At 45.2% G+C, this 26,310-nt stretch overlaps 1 protein-coding gene across 1 annotated transcript in view; it reads right to left on the reverse strand.

The window, feature by feature from the left end:
• Window positions 1-4,343: 4,343 nt before the first annotated feature.
• The window catches only part of ANKRD60 (ankyrin repeat domain 60), a 39,649-nt gene continuing 17,682 nt past the window's right edge, over window positions 4,344-26,310 (reverse strand). Inside the window, exons 2-4 of the mRNA XM_077459945.1 lie at window positions 23,979-24,109; window positions 21,624-21,789; window positions 4,344-4,785 (exon numbers count right to left, since the gene is read on the reverse strand). Coding sequence (XP_077316071.1) covers window positions 4,364-4,785; window positions 21,624-21,789; window positions 23,979-24,109 — 719 coding nt within the window. The 3' untranslated portion in view covers window positions 4,344-4,363. The remainder of the gene's footprint in view (window positions 4,786-21,623; window positions 21,790-23,978; window positions 24,110-26,310) is intronic.

Here is a 26,310-nt window from a genome sequence, read left to right on the forward strand (position 1 = left end):
CTTCTGGAATTTGTCAAGACTCGGGTCCCTGAAGCAAGTTTTTGGAAAATAAAATTGGGATCTTGAGGAACATGTACAGGCGGGAGCACAAGAAGATCCAGACTTCCCTCAGATCAGGAGCAGCAGCAGACAATGTTTATGTCCCCAAGCTGTGGTACTTCCACAAACTGCGGTTTCTGGATGATCAGACTGAAATGAGGGAATCTCTTTTGACCTTTCCCTGCAGCCTTCCCTCCAACCTTCCCTCCACCCCAGCAGAGGCTTCCCAGGAACAACCGGGCCCTTCCATCCTTGAGGAAGTGGATGTGCCCAGCTGGAGCCAGGTATATTTGTTTTTAGAAATATTAATTGTCCTAATATTAATGATGTTAATCAAGATGTTATAATTGCTTAAAAATCAATGATTTTATACCAAAAATTATGTATACATATCAATAGACAGTAGTGGCCAGAAATGTTGGTGACCAGCTTGAAAAATGCTGGGGTCAGAATGATAGCCTTTTCTATTTATTAACATTCAATTTGCAAATTATGAGCTGAAAATTGTGTGTTATTGATGAAGCAAAAACTACAACTATGTCCCTTTTTTATACACAGGATGAGCTCAGCCAAGAGGAGGGTCTGGAAAGCCTCGGCCAGGAGGAGGCCGTGCCCACTGACAGCCAGGAGGAGGCCGTGACCAGTGGCAGGCAGGAGGAGGCTGTGGCCAGTGGCAGCCAAGAGGTGGCTGGGCCTTGTAGGACCCTCACACAATCACAGGTGCGTCCCCTCCGCATTACCACCAAAAGGCCCAGGAAAGTGACAATGACAGAGGAGGCATCACTTGCCCTCATTCAGGAAGCCAGCCAGTTCCTGAAAAGCCCCCCAACGCTGAAGAGGCTTATGGCTGCTATCTCGCCACCAGGTTGGGGGAATTGGAGAAGGGCCAACGCCTCCTCTGTGAGGAAATTTTTGCTGAGGCCCTTCAGAAGGGGTTGAAGGGCCAGCTCACTGAAAACAGCCATATATATGAGCAAGCCCCTCAAGCCCCTACTCCTCCTCCTCCTCCTGCCACAAGTCCACCACCAGAGGCACAGCCTCCAAGAAAGGCTGCAGGGAAGCATGGAGGGAAGGCTGCAGCGAAGAGAAGAAAGTGATGGCCTGGCTTCAGTCTGGTCTGATAGAAGACGCAGGCTGTTGTAGTACCACAGCCTGGGGACAGAAATGTCAGCTACTGCTTGTCCAGAAAGGCCTGGGAGCAGGTGGACTGAAAGGGAGCTAGCAAAAGGCCGGCATTACAGGGTGATAAGGGACAGAAGGGGTTAAGTTTGAGAGGTGTGGGCAGTGGTCAGTCAGTCAGTAAAGGGAGGTGTGTAGTTTATTTAGGGGAAGGGGGGGGTTTCCCAGGCAAGGAAGAGCAGAGCAGCGTGTGTGAAGGAGGTAGGATGTTTGCCGCCCGCCCTCCCTACGTTCTGTGTTTGTATAATCCTTATTTGTTTGCAGGTGCTGGTTGCAGACTTCGTCATGGCAGCAGTGATGTGGCGGTGGTGGTGGTCTTTGAGGGTGGTGACTAACTAATGGAGATGGAAGTGTGGGGGACTCGTTAGTGGTATGGGCCCCCTCTTTTGGTGTACGGTTAACGCGGGTTAACTGAAATGGTATGGTGACACTGCGGGTAAGAGTTGTCTTCGGGATGGTTATCACGGCCGTAGGCCTAGTATGGTAAAAGGTCCGCAGTGTGGGATATGGATCTAAGCTATTGGGGAAGTGCCTTCAAAGACCACCGGGGGGAGATACTGAAGTTTTGTGTTTATTGTGGTTATAATGTTAATATATTTTATATTTATGAATAAAATGGCTGCTGTGGTCAGTTTATACTCCAAGAAAGTGTGGCCTCGTTATTATAAGTTAAGTTAAAGGTGGGTTTAGTTGGAGTAGATTGGTCAGCAGTCGTTGGTATAAGGGATGGACATATTATCTACACTAGTCATGATCTCTGAGATTCCTGGACCAGATTGTGCTCCCGATTATATGGACTCCTCAAGATCCCTATTTTGTTTTCCACTGACTTGATGTGTGCCCTGGGGTCAAAAGGCTTCACAAATTCCAAAGGTTTCTCCAGTGTGGCCTTCCTCTTTATTTTGTTAACCAGAATAAATGGATATTTTATTTTCACTAAATACGTTCCTGTGTGTTTTTATTCAAAAAGGACAGTTTGTGAGTAGGCAGGTACATTTCAAAAAGACTATTGGGGTTATTTACGAAAGGCAAATTCACTTTGCACTGCAAGTGCAAACTACAAGTGCAAAGTTCACTTGAAATTGCACAGCAAGTGCACTTGGAAGTGCAGTCGCTGTAAATCTGAGTGGTAGATCTGGAATGAGGGGAAGCTCTGCTGATTTTATCATCCAATCATGTGCAAGCTAAAATGCTGTTTTTTATTTTCCTTGCATGTCCCCCTCGGATCTACAGCGACTGCACTTCCAAGTGCACTTTCAGTGCAATTTCAAGTGCACTTTGCACTTGTAGTTTGCACTTGTAGTGCAAAATGATTTTGCCTTTCGTAAATAACGCCCTATGTCAAATTAACAAGGGACACCAACCTCCTTAAGGTTAATAAAAAATACAAGATAATAATATTGTGGTAACTTGAAACTCAAAATAAACAAATTATATGGAGATCACTAGAAAATCATTTTTAAGTCATTGTAAAATATTGATGAAATAAAAAATTATAAAAGATGAGTATAAAAAATTATTGTAAACATTATTTATGGAGATCGGGCTTTTAAAAACTAGAATATTAGTCATGAGATGAGGATAAATAATGAAGAAAAACGTTTGTGAGAAGTCTGTGTGAATATGAGCAGCAAAACAACTTCATTCTTCTTGCATTCTAAAGAAGAAAAGAATGCACTGTATTAAAAGATTGTAAAATTAGCAGCGTGAGGAATGTGCTAGCTTCAATACGAATGCTAGTTTTACCACACCGAGCGATTGCGTCTTGTACTTCTTGTACTTGCTTCAGACGATGTGTTGTTTTTGGTCCATCAGACTAGCACACAGACGAACGGTTTTCCCGATAGAAATTCGAGTCTGTCGGACAGATTTGAAAAAAAAAGTTCTATTTCTAGGTCCGTCTGAATTTTTGAAGAATAAAGTCCGCTAGAGCCCACACATGATCGTAATATTCGAAAAAATTGTGTTAGAAATACCACGTGACATAAAAAATTGGAAAACCTATCCATTTTATTCTCTAAGGCCTCTGCTCTGCTAAAAAATATATAATGTTTGTGGGTTCTAAGTAATTTTCTAGCAAAAAATACTGATTTTTAAATGTAAATAAAGAGTGTAAGAAAAGGCCTGGTCTTAACCACTTGCCTATTGGGCACCTAAACCCCCTCCTGCCCAGACCAATTTTCAGCTTTTAGCACTGTCACTATTTGAATGACAATTTCGCGGTCATACAACACTGTACCCAAATGAAATTTTTATATTTTTTTCCCCCGCAAATAGAGCTTTCTTTTAGTGGTATTTGATCACCTCTGGGTTTTTTTTTTTGTTAAAAAAAATAGAAAACGTTTTATATTTTGTTAAAAATTTTGCAAACAGGTAATTTTTCTCCTTCATCGATGTACGCTGATGAGGCTACACTGATGGGCACTGATAGGCACTGAAGGGCATTGATAGGTGGCACTGATGGGTGGCAGTGATGGGGACTGATGAGTGGCAGTGATGGGAACTGATCGGCCCTGGTAGGTGACACTGATAGGCAGCACTGCTAGGTGGCACTGATGAGGCACTGATTGGCATCACTGGTGGGCACTGATGTACTGGTGGGCACTGATTGGTGGGCACTGATTTGTGGGCACTGGCAGGCTTGTGGGCACATATGAGGTGGCTTTGCCATTTCCCTGCTCGGGACTGATGTCCCTTCAACAGAGGCCGATGATCAGCTTTTTTTTTCTGTTCACACTGTCAGCGTGAGAAGAAAAAAAACTATTACCGATCTTTTTTTTACATCATGTGATCAGCTGTCATAGGCTGACAGCTGATCACGTGGTAAGGGGTCGGGATCTCATTGGCTCGGGTGATCACAGCGCACTCCGTGCGTGCTCTTCAGGGGGGCGTGGTCAGCTTGCAAATGGGAGGACGTCTATTGACATCCTCCCGGCAAAGCAGATCTGTGCTGTAGCCATCATTTGGCCATAGCGCGGATCTGAAGGAGTTTAAGTGGATAAAGATTATACATTCAGATTGGTGCATGGCTAGCTTTGGACCCTTTCCCACTGTATTCAAATCTGAAAAAAAGTTTTGGCAGGCTTTAAGTTTTGCTCTACTTTTCATAAACCAGATACAAACGCTTGTATTGATACTTTATTTTTCAGATTCCTGTTGTCAGATCTGTACTTGCAGCAGTGTGTTTTTTCGGAGCGCTAAATCCTGACCCCTGAAATTCTTTATACTGGACAAGGTTAGCCATGTAGCGCTTAGAATAAGATCCGCTCCTCCAGGTTTTTAGCTTTGAGTCAAACTTTTGATGAGCAAAAAGTTCAGAAGGGTCTAGATGAGTGTTGGCAGACACAGTGGACGCTCGTTCTCGCCACTGGAACAGGAAGAGATGGCGTTCAGCCTTCTTCTGGCACCATGAACGTGCCAGGCCAAGAGCGGTATGTCCGTTTTCATTGACATCTTGCGTTTGCGCTTTGTTTGCTAGAAGTTCATCTACACAGTCACATTTGCCCATAGCTGATGCCACATGGAGAGGGCTGTTTCCAAGCTTGGTTTTGGCCAGTACATTGGCTCCTAAATAAAAAAGACAAACAATTATTACACTACCCTATAAAAAACAAAAAAGGGTAATTTGACAAAAATTCATAAAATAGGAGTAGATGGAAATGTAGCGCTAATAAAAAAACAGTGCTAATAAACTATGTAAATACATACATGAAAATATATATGTGAAAAAAATCTATAAGTGAATAAGTCCCAATTGTAAAACAATGGGAAACAAATCCCAAGTGAGTCAGTCCCAAGAAATGGCAGGTACACCACAAATGAAGGATTGTTCATATAAGCCAGGAAACTCCAAACAGAGGATTCTTCATATGAGGAGCTTGGAGCAACAGGGTTTGTATCTGTAGCAAATGACAATGATAAACAATGAGAATGGGTGCTCTTACCAGAACCAATAGACCTGGATGTCAGCGACACCAGGTCAGACAGGCATGGATAACTGAAATCTCGGTATGGTAGGAGCAGTTTGGAGGATTCTGAAGTACCAAGCAGAGAAACAGGAGCAAACAATGATATCCTCGAAGGTCCAGTACTTTGCCAATGGAACCACAACGATGGAACCAGCCACTGAGCCATGGATGACCAGATGGAATGGTCAGACTGGCTCATAATGCAAAGGATATACAAAAAAGGAAAAAGCTTCCAATGGTCCAGATCAAAAAAATAGGGTGTTTATTTTCATAAAAATCAGCATACAGATAAAATGTGATCACAGATAAAAAGCAATATGGGGGGCGGTAAAACTAATCCCTATGCGTTTCGTCCTACTAGGCCTTCTACTGTGGCATCTAACAGCTCCCCCATATTGCTCAAATATAAATATATACCTAGAAACATAAAGAACCAATCAGGAACTCACTTAGTAATTGGTAGCAACAGGTTCACCGATAGGGGAGGGCTGGTCACATGATAGACATGATGGATAAATGGAGCCTGGATGCAAACAAAATGGACAAAAAGCCCTCAAAAACTGGCCTTAAAAGTCACATGATCGGCATCAGCGAATCCCCATCGGTGTCGTCCGCATGATATAACACATAACGTACAACCACCAATCAGCAAACGAATGCTCCCGAATTTCTGGAAGTAGGTTGGCACTGGCCCTATGACTAGGGTTGGTATAACGACCCGAAACCGGACATGACAGTAAATCGGGCTCAAGTCGGCGTCCGCCTCATAACCAGGCTTGGAGCGGCGATCCTTAACTGGAAATCACATCGCATCCAGAAACAATCGACGCTCACCTCTCAACAAGGCTGAGAGCGAAGATCTCATATCAGAAGTGACGCCATACATTGGTCCCGCCCCCGTCATGATGTGTAAAGCATCAAATGATCGGCCTGAAACAACGCACAATGGCACCAAAACATAACACATATATAGAATGGCTACTGACACCTAGCGGTGATAACCTATAGTGTATCAGCACAAATATATAGAACGGCCACTGATGCCTAGCAGTGATAACCTATAGTATATCAGCACCAGTGATACATCAGAAAAAATCACATAACCAACGGTGGTGCAGAGGGACACCACACCACACAACTGACATCCCGCAGGTAACAGTGAACAGTTAAGCATAAAACTTAATTGTCCTTTGGGCTAGGTATATAGACGACATCCTCCTCCTGTGGAATGGAGACCGTGAAACCCTTGATGAGTTTATGTCCCTCCTTAATTTGAACAACAGAGGTATACGTCTGAGCTATGAGGCTAGTCTTACCTCCGTCCATTTTTTGGACCTTAAGATTAGTGTTGTGGATAAACCTCTTGAATTCAAGACCCTTGACTTTAAGCCTACCGACCGGAATGGGTACATTCTGGTCGATAGCTGTCACTACCCTCAATGGTTGAAGTTCATCCCCCACAGTCAGTTCAGATTGAGGAGAAACTGTACACGGTTAGACAATTTCTTCAGCCAATCCATCACTTTGAAAAACAGGTTCTTGGAAAAGGGCTACCAATCCAACATTTTGGATATGGAGATAGATAGGGTTTCCAAATTGGACAGTTCCCTGTTTAGGTCCATCCCTAAAACTACCAAGGAGGACAAATTCAGATAGTTCTTCTTTACATCATACTCTGTTCAATCTAGACAAATTAAAGAAATTGTTAATAGACATTGGGGACACTTCAAAGTGATAGGTTTTGGGGTCCAGTTATCCCTGACAGTGCTGGGGTTATATTCAGAGGAGCATGTTCCATTCAGGGGCAGAATGCACCAAACGTGATAGACCCCCCCCCCTTAAACATACCCCTTTTTTCAACAATGCAAGGGGGTACTATCCATGCCGTAGATGCAACATCTGCATACACAATGTTTGTGGCAGACGTAAGAGTGACACTTTTCAATCTACGGTCACTCAATGCATTTACTCCATTTAACACTTTACAACTTGTGCCACCAAATTTGTAGTCTATTTGCTGACTTGTTTTGCAACAAGCAGCACATTGGATGAACCATCCGAACATTTTCTATCAAATGTTAATGAACACCTGACCAATATTAGGAACGGTGAGATAAATCATACTGTTTCTCGCCACTATCTTGAACATCATGATCGAGACCCTACTGGAACAAAGTTTGTTGTTATTGATAAGTTTGTTCCTCATTGGAGAGGCGAGTCCCATATTCGTGGGGTATCCCGCCTCAAAACTTATTGGATTTATAAGCTCAAGACTTCCTCACCGTTCGGCCTGAACGTTGAGTGGGATATTAATTCGGTCATTAATAAGGCTTAATTTGTCCTTTATATGATATTTTTGATTTTCTGATTTATACTTTTATTTGTGGTTTTTGTTTTGATTTTGGTTCTATTTTTCTTGCTGGAAATATACACTTTTAACACAGGCATTTTAACATTATGGTGTCATTCAACTAGAGGTCGACCGATATATCGGCCAATATTTGCCGTTTTTTAATTAATCGGCATCGGCCGATTGTGCTGATAAAAAGGCCAATTTAGAACAGAGTGACTTGGAAAGACTTCTGTAATAGAAGTCAGTGTAAGTTGCCTGAGTCGTCATAGAAACGACTTTCCTCCTCTCTGGGCAGTCTGCCAAGAAAAGAACAAAAAGATACAATGTTTACACTTGAATGAATGAAATCATCTCAGTGTGTAGAAGTTCTCAGTTTAACCATTTAAAGACTAAATCTTTTCTGACACTTGTTGCTTACAAGTAAAAATCCTGTATTTTCTGCCAGAAAATCACTTAGACCCCCCAAAAATTATATATATTTTTTTTTTAGCAGAGATCCTAGGGAATAAAATAGCGGTTGTTGCAATATTTTATGTCACACGGCATTTGCACAGAGGTCTTTCAAATGCATTTTTTTGGGAAAAAAATACACAATTAAAAAAAAAATTTAAAAACAGTAAAGTTAGCCCATTTTTTTTTTCGTCCAAAAGTTTTGACTACCTGTTTTTATTTAATATATAGTTTTTTTTTTTTTTAAATCTAAATCATACATACAAGTAAACTGATTGGAGGTTTGTTTTGTTTAATAAATGTTTAAATGTAAGAAATTTTCTGTATCAGGCGTTGATGGTAAAACGCTGCAAGTTTTAGCGGCTCTTTACCATCATTTTAGCGGTGCTATTTGGCTGCTAGTGGGGCACATAAAAGCCAGCTAGCGGCCGAGGAAGAGGTTAAATGTGCCCGTGAAGCACCGCTGCCAAATCGCATTGCATACGCTTCGGCAGTGGTGCCCATTCATATCAATGGGCAGGAGTGGTGGAGGAGCGGTATACACCACTCCAAACGTGCTGCTTGCAGGACTTTTTTTAAGATCCTGCCAGCGCATCGCCTTAGTGCCCGTTCACACTACCGTGACTTGTCAGGCGACTTAGTCGCCTGACAAGTCGCACTCCGTTCTGTACTATGGAACCGTTCTAATAGGAGCGACTCAAGTCGCTCCAACTTAGAAAAAGGTTCCTGTACTATTTTTGGGGCGACTTCAGGCGACTTGCATTGACTTCTATACAGTCATCTTGCAAGTCGCTGCTGAAGTCGTGTGCAGGTCGCGTCTGTGAGTCGCGCTGCAAGTCGTGTCGCCCCTGTGCGAACGGGCACTCAGTGTGAAAGCACTCTGTCTTTCACACAGACTGCAGGGGAGCCGTTTTGCAGGCACTTTACAGGCGCTATTTTTAGCCCAAAAGCGCCTGAAAAATGTCCCAGTGGGAAAGGTGTTAGATTTTATGAGATCAAGGGGGATTAAAAAAAATAAAAAAATCGGCCTAACATATCGGCCCAAAAAAAATCGGCATCATATATCGGCTATCGGCCGCCATGATTTCTAAATATCGGCATCGGCCAGAGAAAAACCCATATCGGTCGACCTCTACATTCAACCATTTAAGATTGTTTCCAATTCTGGTAATATTAAAAATGAAGGTTTATTACCTTCCCTTTGTTTTATTCCAGAATTGATTTTTGGTTTTTGATTTTGAGTTTTATGCTTATTTGTTCACTGTTACCTGCGGGTTGTCAGTTGCGTGGTGTGTTGTCACTCTGCACCTCTTACTTTTTGATTTTCTGATGTATCACTGGTGCGGATACACTATAGGTTATAGCCGCTAGGTGTCAGTAGCCGTTCTATATATTTTTTAAGTTTTGATGCTGTTGTACGGTGTTTCAGACCAATCTTTTGACGATTTACACATCATTATGAGGGTGGAATCAATGCATGGCGTCACTTCCGATATGAGATCTTCGCTCTCAGCCTTGTTGAGAGGTGAGCGTCAATCGATTCCGGATGTGACGCAATTTCTGGTTAAGGCCGCCGCTCCAAGCCCGATTTACCATTATGTCGGGTTTCGGGGCGTTATACCGACCCTAGTCATAGGGCCAGTGCCGACCTACTTCCAGATGTTCGGAAGCATTTTTTTCCTGATTGGTGGTTGTATGGTATGTGTTATACCATGCGGACGGCACTGATGGGGATTCGCTGATGCCGATCACGTGACTTTTAAGGTCAGTTTTTGCTGGCTTTTTGTCCACGTTGTTTGCATCCAGGCTCCATTTATCCACTTCCTGATCTCTTCACTACATTATGTGGGGTACCAGTCACCGCGATGTGATTGGTCCCTGCTAGGGAGTTGATATATGGCTTATCAGGTGTCCAGCCCTCCTCCTATCGGTGAACCTGCTGCTACCAATTACTGAGTGAGTTTCTGATTGGTTTGTTATGTTTCTAGGTATATATTTATATTTGATCAATATGGGGGAGCTGTTAGATGCCCCAGTAGAAGTCATAGTAGGACAAAACGCGTAGGGATTGGTTTTACCGCTCCCCAAATTGCTTTTCACATTTTATCTGTATGCTGGTTTTTATGAAAATAACCACTCTATTTTATTCATCTGTACTATTGGAAGCTTTTTAATTTTTTTGCATATCCTTTGCATTATGAGTCTGTTTGACCCTTCCATCCGGTCATCCATGGCTCAGTGGCTGCTTCCATCATCGGGATTGCATTGGGGAAGTACCGGACCCTCGAAGACATCGTTGTTTGCTCCTGATTCTCTGCTCAGTACTTCAGGATCCTCTGAACCGTTCCTGCCATACCGAGGTTTTGGTTATCCATGCCTGTCTGAACTGGTGTCACTGAACAGGTCCATTGGTTGCGGTAAGAGTACCCATTCTCATTGTTTATTATTGTCATTTGCTACAGATACAAACCCTGTTGCTCCAGGCTCCTCATATGAAGAATCCTCTGTTTGGGGTTTCCTGGCTCCTTATAGGAACAATCCTTCATTTGTGGTGTACCTGCCATTTCTTGGGACTGACTCACTTGGGATTTGCTTCCCATTGTTTTACATTTGGGACTTATTCACTTATATATATATATTTTCATGTATGTATTTACACAGTTTATTAGCCCTGTTTTTTTATTAGCGCTACATTTCCATCTACTTCTAAATAAAAAAAATTAACCATAAGAAAAATATATAAAAATAATTAAATAAAACTACTATCCTAACTCCAGACAAGTGCTATAGATGTCAATATATTGTAAAGATTTCAATACTGTGCAGTGGAACTTGGAATAATGTTTATGTTACAACTTTAATGATCAGTAGCCAGAAAAAGTAATGACAATTATTTGATATGAAGACCTCAACAGTGCCATAATTCATAACTCCTATTCACATGGGGATTTGGATGTTCCTGCCCACCTTTGTGTGTTTTCGGCTATTCTGGTAACATTCGCATTATATAAAAAAAAAAAAAAAAAAAAAAAAAGTGAAAACAGATAGGGGAGTCTAGAGTAACTTATTACTTATACCTCTCAGCTGTACTTTTTATTACCCTTGAATATACACCCCAAAGCTCAAACATTATTGTGTGTGTGTGTGTGTGTATATATATATCTATATATATATATATTTATGGTGTGGAGCCCTCTGACCGATACGGATAAGGATGACAAACAAGGTTAACATAAACTCGTTTACTTGAAATGGACCTGAAAGTGTGCCCTGGTCTGACGTACGGTATACCAAAATAAGGGGGCATACCTTAGATAGAAGTGGGTGATAAATGAAATGAATATGAATGGAGTGAAATGAGTACTCTCATGAGGAGTATGATGCTTGAGAAATGCCCTGAAAAAGGGGATGGGTAGGTGGGTATCGCGCACCGGAACCGACGAGGAAGATAGGCGAACGGGCTGGTTATATACTCCACCGGGCTCCTCCCATAATTTCAGGCCACCATACTGGCCTTTCTATTTATGGTGTGGAGCCCTCTGACCGATACGGATAAGGATGACAAACAAGGTTAACATAAACTCGCTTACTTGAAATGGACCTGAAAGTGTGCCCTGGTCTGACGTACGGTATACCAAAATAAGGGGGCAAAAACATTCAGGTAGGGGTTGCATTTTATTGATCCAAGTTTGTTACTGGGTGAGCTCGACAAAGGCCTGGGTCATCTCCGCTTGCGGATTGGGTATGTAGCGGGCGAAACAGGTGGACCTCCATCTGCCCAACTTCTTGATAATGTGAGTAGGACAGAGGTGAAGGATACCCGGGAGTATCCTGACACGTTCCACCGGGCAGCGTACAGAGGTTTAGTGAGAAATGGCAGAAGAGGACTAATTCCTGGTTGATCAGCCAAAAGGGTCAACAGGCGCGTGAGAATGGCGACCGGGTACCAGCGGTTGTTGGACTTATAGAAGTGAATGTCCGAACCCGAGCCAAGCTGCTGCGTCTTGGAGACTGCTAAGTGTAAGACTAAATGGTCTTCGTATCGGACCAGGTGGTGCTTGCACAGCATGCGTGCTGTGAGGCTACGACAAGTAAACTCGCTTGGCCGTAAGAAGTCGTAGAAGGCCAGGTGTATGGCTGCTTGTAAATGACACTAATGTGGAGACCGAAAAGGTGAAGTGGCCAGGATATCTGACATATTTCTAAACGCCTCCTGTGATAGGCAGTCGTTTTGGTGCCGGCCATCGGCTGGCGCTTCTGGATACCGCGCATAACAGCCCGAACGGCGTGGTAAGAAAATAGGAAGGGTACGGTAGGGTCCTGGAGGGACGTGAAATGTTGTACACCGGTCAGGTATAGCCGGATCGTATTAAAGGATAACGCCAACTGCGAGTGGCAGCAGGAAATGAAGGCTATGACTTGCTTGACACGGGACGTCTCTGTACCGTGATACGTGATGAAGTAGGTTAAAGGCCCTCCAGGCTGATTGATAGGCCTTGAGGGTATTGCGGGAAAGGGAGTGATCAAATGAGTTGGGTAGCCGCTAGGAGGTGAGGGGCTAATCCAGGGTCAGTTGAGACCAGTCCGGGATAGCTGCTGATGTTGGTCCGGCTCCGGGTACCTGGACGAAAACGAGACAAGGTTAAAAGCGGGAGAGGGCGTCCGCTGCCTGATTGAATTTACCGGGGATAAAGGAAGAATGGATGTTGAACTGAAACAACAACAAGAGCTGGACCAGTCGACGTAGGAAGGACATAACCAACAGAGAGGACGCCTTGGCGCAGCCAGGAATTGCCAGTAACTGGGGAGGCCAGGGAGCTGCGAGCCAGAGGTGGCCAAAAAACAGCCGCAAGCCCGTGGAGGCCGCTGCGTCGGTCATCACCTGGGGAGAAAGGGAAGACACGGAGGGAATGAACAGGGAGACGTCATTCCCAGACGATAGGAATTCCTCCCGCATAGCCAGGACTGCTATTGCCGCGGGAACCCGGCTGAGGACTTGCTCTGGATCCTGTGAGAGGGACAGTAAGACCAATAGGCGTGACACAAAGGCGCGACCCCTGAGGGATGATGTGCATAGCGACGCTCGACATGCCGTGAAGGGACTGTAGGTGTCTTTTGGATGACTAACCTGGGGAATATGCGAGGATATTATATGCCCGTAAAGATGGCAGTTGTAATGGGCGAGCATTGGCCGATGGCTATGGGCTGATGCCTCTGGACGCCTCGTAGTGGGGATCTTGCTGTATGGGCCGTAACAACAGATGGCTCTCCGAGCATTGTAAGGATAAGAAATGTTGAACGCTGGCTAGAAATAGCCTGGGCGTGCTACAGGAAGAAGCCAGTCGCGTGTGTCAACATGATCCTGGTGCGGACGGAAGTTGAACTCAACTGTCCCAAGGAAGAGACGGACAGACAGGCAACAGTGAGTGGTTTGTAAGAAAAGCCACAGGAGACGAGTGGCCAATTAAGTGCTGCTGAAAATGACGTGTAGCCAGTTAGCGTGCCACTGAGAACGTGCTTGCAACGAATGATTGCAAGAAGTTATGCTAAGTCGCGAGCCTTGGCATGACTAAAGGTTGTGTTTGAACGTGTGCTTGCGACAATTGCCCGGGAGTTTGTCACAGGAGATGTGTACGTGGTGACTGTGAGCAATTCGTGTTACCGCATGTGCACTGCGAAGACTGCGGGAGTTGTGCTTGCATGTATGTTTGGACGCGTGCTTGCGATGGTTGCAAGATGTTACCCAGGATGCGTGCTTGCCATGATTGCAAGATGTTATGCTAGGACGCGTGCCTGCAACGATTGCAAGGAATTACAGTAGGCTTCATGGGTAGCCAGGCCGGAAAAGACAGAAGTCCATCCGGTCCAACCACAAATCAAAATAATAAGGTATCACACCACCCGACACGCCCAATTCTACGCCCGCAGCTGATCCAGAGGAAGGCAAAAAAACCCCAACAGAGCATAGCCCAATTTGCTACAGTAGGGGAAAAAATTCCTTCCTGACCCCTCGAGAGGCAATCGGATTTTCCCTGGATCAACTATGCCTATAAGTATAAGTACCCTGTAATACAACGAACATTTAGGAAGGTATCCAGGCTTTCCCCAAAGCAATCTATTGAGCAGCCAGAAGTGCCTGCCAGCAATGACTGCCATAAGTTGTGCCTGGACATCAGTTTGCAATGATTGCAAGAGGTCTATGCTTGAATGCGTGCTTGCCATGATTGCAAGAGGTCTATGCTCGAATGTTTGCTTGCAATGATCGCTAGAGGTCTATGCTCGAATGCGTGCTTGCAACGATTGAAAGAGGTCTATGCTCGAATGCGTGCTTGCAATGATTGCAAGAGGTTTATGCTCGAATGCGTGCTTGCAACGACTGCAAGAGGTCTATGCTCGAACGCGTGCTTGTAATGAGTGTAAGAGGTCTATGCTCGAATGCGTGCTTGCAACGACTGCAAGAGGTCTACGCTCGAATGCGTGCTTGCAATGAGTGCGAGAGGTCTACAATGATTGCGATTAGTCTATATCTGGATGCGTGCTTGCAACGATTGCAAGAAGTCTACGCTTGGATGTGTATTTACGACGATTGCACGAAGTCTACGCTTGTATGTGGAGAAAAACAACGAGACACGCCTAAACTAAGCTGTGTTCTTCCCTTTTGAGGCAACTTTATAATGAAATGAGGCCGAGGAGCAAGGCCCCCTGGTAGGCATCCAAACCTTAAAAAATCAACTGGACCCAAACCGGGGAGCGGCATGTGACAGTGAAATGAGAGAACCTGCCATGACAGAGATCCGGATCGCCATGCCACAACTTGCGACTGAGCACGAAACGGATTCTGGAGCATGTACTGAAATGAGGCCGTTCCTGGGGCACGCCGAGACGAATTTGGTACACCGATGTGACTATTCGTACCGGAACGTGATAGGTGAAATGAAATGAAAACCCATGACAAAGACAAGAATCAGAGGACGAGCTCTTGAACCAAACAGATGAATCCTGTCCTTGGAGCATGTACTGAAATGAGGCCATTCCTGGGGCACGCCGGGATGAATTTGGTACACAGATGTGACTATTCGTACCGGAACGTGATAGGTGAAATGAAATGAAACCCATGACAAAGACAAGAATCAGAGGACGAGCCCTTGAACCAAACAGATGAAACCTGTCCTTGGAGCATGTACTGAAATGAGGCGTAACAGCTGGGCGCACCGGAACGAATCGGTGCATAAATAAATGCAACAGGATTCGAATCGGAGCGTAATAAGTGACCGAAATGATATGCCATGACAGAGATAAGATTCAACGACTGGACTGATGGTTACGACAAAGAATCCGACTCTGGAGCATGTACTGAAATGAGGCGTAGCAGCTGGGCACACCAGAACGAATCGGTGCATAAAAGAATGCGACAGGATTCGAATTGGAGCGTAATAAGTGACAGAAATGATATCCCATGACAGAGACAAGATTCAACGACTGGACTGATGGTAACAATAAAGAATCCGTCTCTGGAGCATGTACTGAAATGAGGCGTAGCAGCTGGGCACACCAGAACGAATCGGTGCATAAAAGAATGCGACAGGATTCGAATTGGAGTGTAATAAGTGACAGAAATGATATCCCATGACAGAGACAGGATTCAACGACTGGACTGTAGGTTACAAAGAATCCGTCTCTGGAGCATGTACCGAAATGAGGCGTAGCAGCTGGGCACACCAGGACGAATCGGTGCATAGAAGAATGCGACAGGATTCGAATTGGAGCGTAATAAGTGACAGAAATGGTATGCCATGACAAAGACAAGAATCAGGGACCGTGCGTGAACCTGCGAGTGATTCAGTCTCTGGAGCATGTACAGAAATGAGGCCAAACCCTGGGGCACTTCAAAGCGAATCGGTGCACCAGAGGTGCGACAGGATTCGCGCCGGAGCGCGACTAGTGACAGAAATGATTCGAAACGGAAGAAATGACTGGGACTGAAATGACTTGGAATGAGATGAAATGAAATACATAACATAACTGCATGAATGAAGAGATATATTCGAATTGAAGCAGACCAAGCGAAACGTGCGGACTGCTTGCCTTGTCGTAACAAGCAGTCGGCTGTGAGTCGAACGATTCGACCGATACTAATAGAAATGCTCGGGCAGTCGAACGGTTTCGAATGCCGTACCTGCGAATGAATCGCCTGACGTGGCGTAATCGAACGTGTCGAAAGGTGATAACGACTACATCGAAAATAGAAAACAGTGACATGCGTACGAGGGCCACAGAAAACATTCGATTTGAAAGCAGCGAGCGGCTCGTGAGCACAGGGAATGTTGACGGTACATCGAAATACATGAATTGAAAAGGGGGTGCCGAAGCCCTACCTGCGACAGCCGGCCCGACGTGCAACGACAAATTCGATGGGTACGACGACACTCCGACGGCGAAACCGATGGACGCTGATGAACGAGAAGACGAGTTGTCAAGACGGAGACGAAAAATGCGGGCACTGACGAACAGGCTCACTGCGTCTGGTCTGGATAGTCGGCCCTTGATATCTGACGTATCAGGTATCGCGCACCGGAACCGACGAGGAAGATAGGCGAACGGGCTGGTTATATACTCCACCGGGCTCCTCCCATAATTTCAGGCCACCATACTGGCCTTTCTATATATATATATATATATATATATATATATATATATATATATATATGTGTATACGCACGCACACACAGGACACCTGCCTTTTTTACGCACATGAACTTTAATGGCATCCCAGTCTTAGTCCGTAGGGTTCATTATTGGATTGGCCCACCCTTTGCAGCTATAACAGCTTCAATTCTTCTGTAAAGGCTGGCCACAAGGTTTAGGAGTGTGTCTATGGGAATGTTTGACCATTCTTCCAGAAGTGCATTTATGAGGTCAGGCACTGATGTTGGAAGAGAAGGCCTGGCTTGCAGTCTCTGCTCTAATTCATCCCAAAGGTGCTCTATCGGGTTGAGGTCAGGACTCTGTGCAGGCCAGTCAAGTTCCTCCATCCCAAACTTGCTCCTCAAAGTCTTCACAGACCTTGCTTTGTGCACTGGTCCAAATCATTTGGTGGAGGGGGTATTATGGTTTGGGGGTTGGTTTTTCAGGGCCCTTTAGTTCCAGTGAAGAGAACTCTTGAAGTGATTGTAAAGGATCTTTTTTTTTTTTTAAATAACAAACATATCATACTTATCTCCACTGTGCAGCTCGTTTTGCACAGAGTGGCCCGAACATCCTCTTCTGGGGTCCCGTGGTGGCTCTCACAGCTCCTCCCCACATCAGATAACCCACTAGGGTTACCTTGCGGGCACGTTCCCGAGTCCAGCATTTACGTCTAAAGGACGAGAATGCCGAAACTCAGCCCCGTCCCCCGGTGGTCGCATCATTGGATTTGATCGACTGCAGCAGGAGCCAATAGCTGCACTGCTATCAATCTATCCAATCAAGAGCTGGGACCCTGTGGAGAGAGGAACAGCTCATCCCCGATGAAGAGAGGAAGGGGCTCAGGTAAGTAAAACAGGGGGGCTGGGGGACCGGTGACTGCCAGGTGTTTTTTCACCTTAATGCACAGGATGCATATATATATATATATATATATATATATATATATATATATATATACGTCGGCAGAATGGCACGGCTGGGCACAATCACTTTGTCATGGTTATGCAGTAATCTTCCTTTGCTTACCTCTCCTCATGTGTTCAGACTAAGAGGCCAGCCACTTCCACCTGGTGGTTTTTATAACCTCTCCTCTAAGTGTGGCTCCACCACAGGCCCTATCAGGGAACCCTATATTAACCTGTGCACTGCAAGCCAACCCTGCTGATCAACCATTGTGTATTCATTGTGTGTTTGGCTTCCTGTTTCCTGCTTGCCGTGTGCTCTTTGTTTGTCTCTGTTACCGACCTTGGCGTGTTCTCAACGATTCCTGTCTGCTTGTGACCTTGACCTTTTGGCATGTCCCTGACCATCCCTGTCTTCCTGTGACCCTGAACCTTTGGCGTGTACTCTGTTGTTCCTGTCTGCTAGTTGCCCTGACCTCTGCCTTATCCCCTTACTATTCTTGTTGTTCCAGCCTTCTGCTTCCTTCTCCTGTAGTCTACTGTGAGCTGTGAGACCCTAGGGGCCGCGACCTGGAGCCAGACTGCAGCGAAGTCCATCCTCACCACTGGAGGCTCTGGTGAACACCTGCTGGCTCTTAGCCCCCGTACACATGGTCAAGCATTTCGACAACCAAATCCGTCGGATTTTGTCCGTCGGATCTTGTCCGAAACTGTTGCATACACACGGTCGGACAAAGTTGTCGAAAAATCCGATCTTTCAGAACGTGATGACGTAATTTCATTACGATGGGACTACGTTCAGGCTAGCAGCCAATAGCTTTGATGTAGGAATTTGATCTGAGCATGTGTGGCACTTTGTCCGATCGAAATTCTCTACACATGATCGGAGTATGTCCTATCGGACCAGTTTGTCGGAAAATATTTCCAGCAAGTTTGAAAATTTGGTCCGACGGATATTCCGACGGAAACAGTCCGATGCATACCACACACAGTCGGATTATCCGACAACACGGTCCGATAGGACTCATTCCGACGGATTCTCCGACCGTGTGTACAAGGGCTAAGACTCTGCTCCCTGGGGAATCTATGCTCTAGCTCCTACTGGGATCTGTGTTAGTGATCCAGTAGACCTGTGTCCTGAATCTCCCTGGGTACAATACGCAGCAGTCAGTCCTAAGGTCCACTACCTAGCGGTGCACTTCTGACTCCTACGGAGTGCATCTGTCACCTGGTCTCAGGTGACCTGACACACGTACCTGTACGTGGCTCTTTAAGTGCCCAGCCACGGGTGGGGAGCGTGCCGCCGCCGGCACGCTCCCGACCCGGTCCTGAGCTCTGAGACCATGACCGCAGGACCAGCAGACCCAATTGCAGCTGGTGTCCTGCGATCGGGTCACAGAGCTGAAGAACGAGGAGAGGTCTGTGTAAACAAACCTCTCCCCGTGCTTCCTAGTGTGGCTGTCACCGATCGTCTGTTTCCTTTTATAGGGAAAGACGATCAGTGATGTCACATGCCAGGCCACGCCCCCTACAATAAATAAAACACATAACGTCACACATAACCCCTACACTGCCCCCTAGTGGTTAACTCCTTCACTGCCAGTGTCATTTACACAGGAATTGGTGCATTTAAATAGCACTGATTGCTGTATAAATGACAATGGTCCCAAAAATGTGTCAAGAATGTCCGATGTGTCCGCGATAATGTCGCAGTCACAATAAAAAAAAAATCGCTGATCGCCACCATTACTAGTAAAAAAATTAATTAATAAAAATGCTATAAAACTATCCCCTATTTTGTAAACGCTATAACTTTTGCGCAAACCAATCAATAATCGCTAATTGCTATTTTTTTATACCAAAAATATGTAGAAGAAAACGTATCGGCCTAAACTGAGGAAAAATTTTTTTTTTTTATATATTTTTGGGGGATATTTATTATAGCAAAAAGTAAAAAATATTGAATTTTTTCAAAATTGTCCCTCTATTTTTGTTTATAGCGCAAAATGCACAATTGTCAGTTAAAGCGACACAGTGCTGAATCGGAAAAAGGGGCCTGGTCCTTTGGCTGCAAATTGGTCTGGGGCTTAAGTGGTTAAAGTGAAAAAACATGAGAGTTTACGGCGTCAGCATACCAAGACATTTTGGACAATTTCATGCTCTCAACTTTGTAGGAATAGTTTGGGGATGGCCCCTTCCTGTTCCAACATGGCTGCACACCAGTGCACAAAGCAAGGTCCATAAAGACATGGACTTAGCAAGGGTGGTGGAAAATTAACTTCAAGTGCAAAAATTCACATTGTAATAGTGACTAAAACATATAAAATTAAGTGTAACAATCTTAAAAAAAAAATGCCAAAGTTTTATAATGGTGGAAACCTCGCAACTAAAAATGTGTTGCCCTTGAAGTTAATCTGTATGGCAAATATCTATAGGAGGGGTTTCCACCATCCCTGCTAAGCTTCATTTTATACAGTATGTCTTATTTTCTGTTTGATGTGTATTATGTGAAGTTACGTATTATAGAGACTGGTATTTTGGTAATATTGAAGTTTATTGAGATTTCCATACATTAAAGCAGGGGTCTCAAACTGGCGGCCCTCCAGCTGTTGCGAAACTACAAGTCCCATCATGCCTCTGCCTGTGGGAGTCATGCTTGTAACTGTTGTCCTTGCAATGCTTCATGGGACTTGTAATTTTGCAACAGCTGGAGGGCCACCAGTTTGAGACCCCTGAATTAGAGGGTTCTACTATTATTGATAAGCTATTGATTAGTAAGTTAGCGCTTCAATTGTTTATTTTTTTTGTGGTGTGGGAGCACATAACAATGCTTAGCGGCAGGCCTTTTACTGACACTTTTTTATTTTACCTCCAGTAGTTGATTGTAAATAGTAGTATGTGATTATTATACTAAAGATCGGTATGTGGCATTAACCACTTGCCAACTGTGTTGCGTAGATTTACTGCAGCACAATGGCACCGCTGCGCAAAATTCCATACCTGTAAGGGGCACGCTCTCGCCCATCGGTTTTGTTTCAGAACCGATTAATCTTCAGGTCCAGGCCAATGATTTATGGCCTGGACCTGCTGATCGGCTCTGGCAAATTAAAGTCTTCCCCTACCTGTAAGCCCTTACACACATGGTTGGAGATTCCGACAACCAAATCCGTCAGAGTAATTCAGACGGATTAATTCCGGAAGAGGTCCAGAAGTAATGTTGCATACACACGGTCGGACTAAGTTGTCGGAAAATCCGATTGTACATAACGTGATGGCGTTATTTTGTTACGACGGGACTATGTTCAGGCTAGTAGCCAATAGCTTTGGTCTAGGAATTTGATCTGAGCATGCGTGGCACTTTGTCCGTCGGAGTAGGCTACACATGATCGGAGTATGTCCGATATGGAGCATTTTGTCTGAAAATTTTACCGGCTAGTTGGAAAAGTTGGTCCATCGGATATTCCGACTGGAAAAAGTCCGATGCAGACCACACACAGTCGGAATATCCGACAAAACGGTCCGATAGGAAACATTCCGACGGAATCTCCGACCGCGTGTACAAGGGCTAAGTGTCAACCTAGACCTAAAAAGCGAAACAGCTGAGTGGAAAATTGGCAGCCATCCAATCAGATGCAGCCACTGTTTGGGTATTCTGACAGCCACTGGCGCAGATGTTATGATACAATAACCAGCAAGAATGATTCCTCTATAAACATGGGGCTGAATGAAAGAAATATTAGCGTTTATGGCCAAACGTAGACTACATACTTAAATTTGGGAATATAGACAGTGCGATAGGTAGTGACAGACTGGGGGACCACTGAGCAGATCCAACCATTCCAAGCAGCACTGACATACTGACACCAGCACTGCCACTGCTATGTAAAGGTTGGGGTGGATACCAAACTAATCACCCCGTGGTTATTGGTCTTCATTACAAGAAACACTTTGATACTGCACTACTGTTGAAGAAATTGCAAAAGGAAACAAGGTTTCAAGTAAGCAAACACATTTAAAAATTGCTAAAAGCATTGGCAGCCTTACCGTTCTTTAAAAGAAAACGTATCATATCCAGGTAGCCTCGATGTGCAGCAATGTAAAGGGCCACGCTGGCTCTTGCAGCTATCCACTCATTCCTCTGCTTCACACTAAACCTCAAGGAATTTTCTGTGTTATAGGAACTGTCTGTAGTCACTCCTAAACATTTCAGCTACAAAAGAGAATGAGAAACAAATAAAATAATTCTACTAACACATGCACAAACTTCTCATGTAGCATTTTGGTGTCGACCTAAATAGGCACTCTAGTAAAAAATATATATTCTTGAGTCTTAAGGTGGCCAAAAATAAATCAAATAAATGATCGAACATTGCCTCCTACACTCAGCAGAATTCCTCTTACATTGGGGGTCAGTGGGAATAATGCCCCTTACATTGGAGGTCAGTAGGAAGAATGCCCGTTGCACTGGGTAGAATAATCCTTACATTGGTGGTCATTAAGGAGAATTCCCCTTGCACTGAGCAAAATAATCCTTGCATTGGTGGTCAGTGGGGAGAATATCCCTTGCACTGGGTAGAATTTCCCTTACATTAGTGGTCAATGTGAAGAATGCCCCTTATACTGTATAGAATTTTCCTTACCTCAGTGGTCAGTGGGGAGAATGGCTCATACACTGGGTAAAATTCCCTTTACATTGGTAGTCAGTGGGAAGAAAGCCCCTTACAATGGGTAGAATTCCCCTTACATTGGTAGTCAGTGGGAAGAAAGCCCCTTACAATGGGTAGAATTTCCATTACATTAGTGGTCAGTGGGGAGAATGCCCCTTGCACTGGGCGGATTTTCCCTTACATTTGTGGTCAGTGGAAAGAAAGCCCCTTATATTAGTGGTCAGTTGGAAGAATGATACTGGGTAGAATTCTGCTTACATTGGTGGTTACTGGGAAGAATGCCCCTTACAATAGGTAGAATTCCCCTTACATTGGTGGTCTGTGGGAAGAATGTCCATCTGGGTAGAATTCCCCTTAAATTGGTGTTCAGTGGGAAGAACACCCCTTATACTAGGTAGAATTCCCTTTACATTGATGGTCAGCGTAAAGAATGCCCTATACACACGGGTAGAATTCTCTTTACATTAATGGTCAGTGGGAAGAATTCCCATTATACTGGGTAGAATTTTCCTTACATCAGTGGTCAGTGGGGAGAATGGCTCTTACACTGAGTAGAATTTCCTTTACATTGGTAGTCAATGGGAAGAAAGCCCCTTGCAATAGGTAGAATTTCCCTTACATTAGTGGCCAGTTGGAAGAATGTCCCTTATACTGGGTAGAATTCTCCTTACATTGGTGATCAGTGGAAATAATTCCCCTTATAATAGGTGGAATTCCCCTTACATTGGTGGTCAGTGGGAAGCATGCCCTTACACTGGGTAGAATTCTCCATACATTGGTGGTAGGTGGGAAGAATGCCTATACACTGGGTAGAATTCTCTATACATTGATGATCAGTGGGAAGAATGCCTTATAATGGGTGAAATTCCCCTTACAGTAGTGATCAGTGGGAAGAATTCCCCTTACACTGGGTAAAACTCCCTGTACAATGGTGGTCAGTGGGAATAAAGCCCCTTACAATGGGTAGAATTTCCCTTACATTAGTGGTCGGTGGAGAGAATGCCCTTTGCACTGCGTAGAATTTACCTTACATTGATGATCAGTGGAGAGAATGCCCCTTCCACTGGTGGAAGATTTTCCCTTACATTTGTGGTCAGTGGAAGGAAAGCCCATTATATTAGTGGTCAGTTGGAAGGATGCCCCTTATACTGGGTAGAATTCCCCTTACATTGGTGGCCAGTGGGAAGAATGCCCTTACACTGGGTAGAATTCTCTGTACATTGGTGGTAGGTGGAATGAATGCTTATACACTGGGTAGAATTCCCTGTACATTGATGGTCAGTGGGAAGAATGCCCTATACACTGGGTAGAAATCTGCTTACATTGGTGATCAGTGGAAAGAATGCCTTATAATGGGTGGAATTCCCCTTACATTAGTGAACAGTGGGAAGAATTCCCCTTACACTGGGTAGAACTCCCTGTACACTGGTGGTCAGTGGGAAGAATGTCTCTTACAATGGAGATGAGGGACAAGAATGCCATGCACGCTTACAAACACCTATAAAGGTGCCATGGCCGTGGAGTCTGCCAAATGACATTGGGCTCAAAACTATGCAGGCACCACCAAAAAGGAGGTCAATCAGCCATAGCTCAATAAACCTTAATAGGCACCTTGGTTGGGAAAGGCTGTATTAGAATTCCTATGTATTTCTAACCTCCATGACAAATGGGGATCAAATACAGGGCCTATGAGATAGCAATCAGGCATTGATGGAAACAAATTCCCATATACCTCGGCTAGGTTTCCTTCAGCTGCAGCTTTGACAAGATCACTCCAGCCATCCCGTGACCAAATGCTCAGACAAATAGTTCCTCCAGGAATAATTCCATTGAATTTGAAGGTAGAAGAGTCAGGCATGTCTCCTGTAAAAGGAAAATCACAAACCGCATTGAGATGGTCTGTTACCAATATAAATACTGTCAATGATACACGTGGTTCAAGAAGTGGTCCAAAGCATGCAAACCATAAGCAACATTGACACCCCTTACTGAGATGCCACCTAGAGGAGAAAAATTTGAAGAGTGAAAAAGGTGCTGTATAGGTAATTATTTGCATGGCTTTTGCAGGACTATTACAGGTAGTGATGGACGAACTTCCGACGGGACGTTTCGCGAACGCGAAACGCGAACGGGCACAAACGTTCGCGAAAACGACCGTTCGCCGCGGGCTCCATTGACTTCAATGGGAGGCGAATTTCGCAAACCTTTAGGTCGAATTTGCGGCCACGGGGTAATTATTAGGGGGTAGCACGTAGTCCCACCACCTGGACAATAGCATAATACATGTATGAGGTGAATTTGGGATCGATAACTACAAGCATTTTTTTTTTATTTGGGAAATTGTTCTGACAATTCAGGACTATGGAGCTAATGAAGGCAATGGAGGAGAGGGAAGGTCAGGGACCAGGGTAGGCAAACAAGAGGGTGCAGGAGATACAGAGCACTGACAGCAGCACCGTAATACAGAGCACTGACATCAGCACCGTGACATACAGCGCTGACAGCAGCTCCGTGACATACAGCGCTGACAGCAGCTCCGTGACATACAGCGCTGACAGCAGCTCCGTGACATACAGCGCTGACAGCAGCTCCGTGACATACAGCGCTGACAGCAGCTCCGTGACATACAGCGCTGACAGCAGCTCCGTGACATACAGCGCTGACAGCAGCTCCGTGACATACAGCGCTGACAGCAGCTCCGTGACATACAGCGCTGACAGCAGCACCGTGACATACAGCGCTGACAGCAGCTCCGTGACATACAGCGCTGACAGCAGCTCCGTGACATACAGCGCTGACAGCAGCTCCGTGACATACAGCACTGACAGCAGCTCCGTGACATACAGCGCTGACAGCAGCTCCGTGACATACAGCGCTGACAGCAGCACCGTGACATACAGCGCTGACAGCAGCTCCGTGACATACAGCGCTGACAGCAGCTCCGTGACATACAGCGCTGACAGCAGCTCCGTGACATACAGCGCTGACAGCAGCTCCGTGACATACAGCGCTGACAGCAGCTCCGTGACATACAGCGCTGACAGCAGCTCCGTGACATACAGCGCTGACAGCAGCTCCGTGACATACAGCGCTGACAGCAGCTCCGTGACATACAGCGCTGACAGCAGCTCCGTGACATACAGCGCTGACAGCAGCTCCGTGACATACAGCGCTGACAGCAGCTCCGTGACATACAGCGCTGACAGCAGCACCGTAAGCAGCCCCAGGAGGAAGTCAGCACAGCACAGGGATGGTGTGATCCCCTCATAATAAGAACCCCCAGGAGGAAGTCAGCACAGCACAGGGATGGTGTGATCCCCTCATAATAAGAACACCCAGGAGGAAGTCAGCACAGCACAGGGATGGTGGGAACCCCTCATAATAAGCAGCCCCAGTAGAAATATGACACCGCTCAACCTCTTCAAAGAGGAGGGTAGGGGCATATAGTACGGTGTGCTTTTTTGGGTCAGGGAAGTGAGCCAAATGAATTAAGAAGGTCTGTGTGCTTGATTCCAAAAATTGTTTATAGACATATACATGGTCTACTGATCACATGTGTTGAATTCCTCCGAGATCCATGCCTCATTCATTTTTAGAAATGTGAGGTAGTTAACACTGTGGTGAGCTAGGCGAGTACGCTTATCGGTCACAATCCCCCCTGCTGCGCTGAACGTCCTTTCGGACAGGACACTGGATGAGGGGCAAGCCAACAGTTCGATTGCAAATTGGGCAAGCTCTGGCCAGAGGTCAAGCCTGCCCACCCAGTAGTCTAGGGGTTCATCACTCCTCAGAGCGTCCACATCGGCCGTTAACCCAATGTAGTCGGACACCTGACGGTCTAGGCGTTCCCTGATGCTGGATCCGGATGACACCTGTCGATGGGTCGGCTGAAAGAATGACCTCATATCCGAAGTCACCAACACATCTTCAAACCGGCCTCTTCTTGCAGGCGCTGTTGGATTGGTACCCGCAAATCCTTCTCTGGGAGTGGGAATTGCTCCTCTGCCAGCGCACGCAAAAGCAGAATGCAGCATTTCTCGAAGCAAGGCCTGGAAGTGCTGCAT

This window comes from Lithobates pipiens, unplaced genomic scaffold (genome assembly GCF_037356315.1).
Source record: "Lithobates pipiens isolate NorthernLeopardFrog02 unplaced genomic scaffold, aLitPip1_a1.2 Scaffold_28, whole genome shotgun sequence".
Lineage (NCBI taxonomy): Eukaryota > Metazoa > Chordata > Amphibia > Anura > Ranidae > Lithobates > Lithobates pipiens.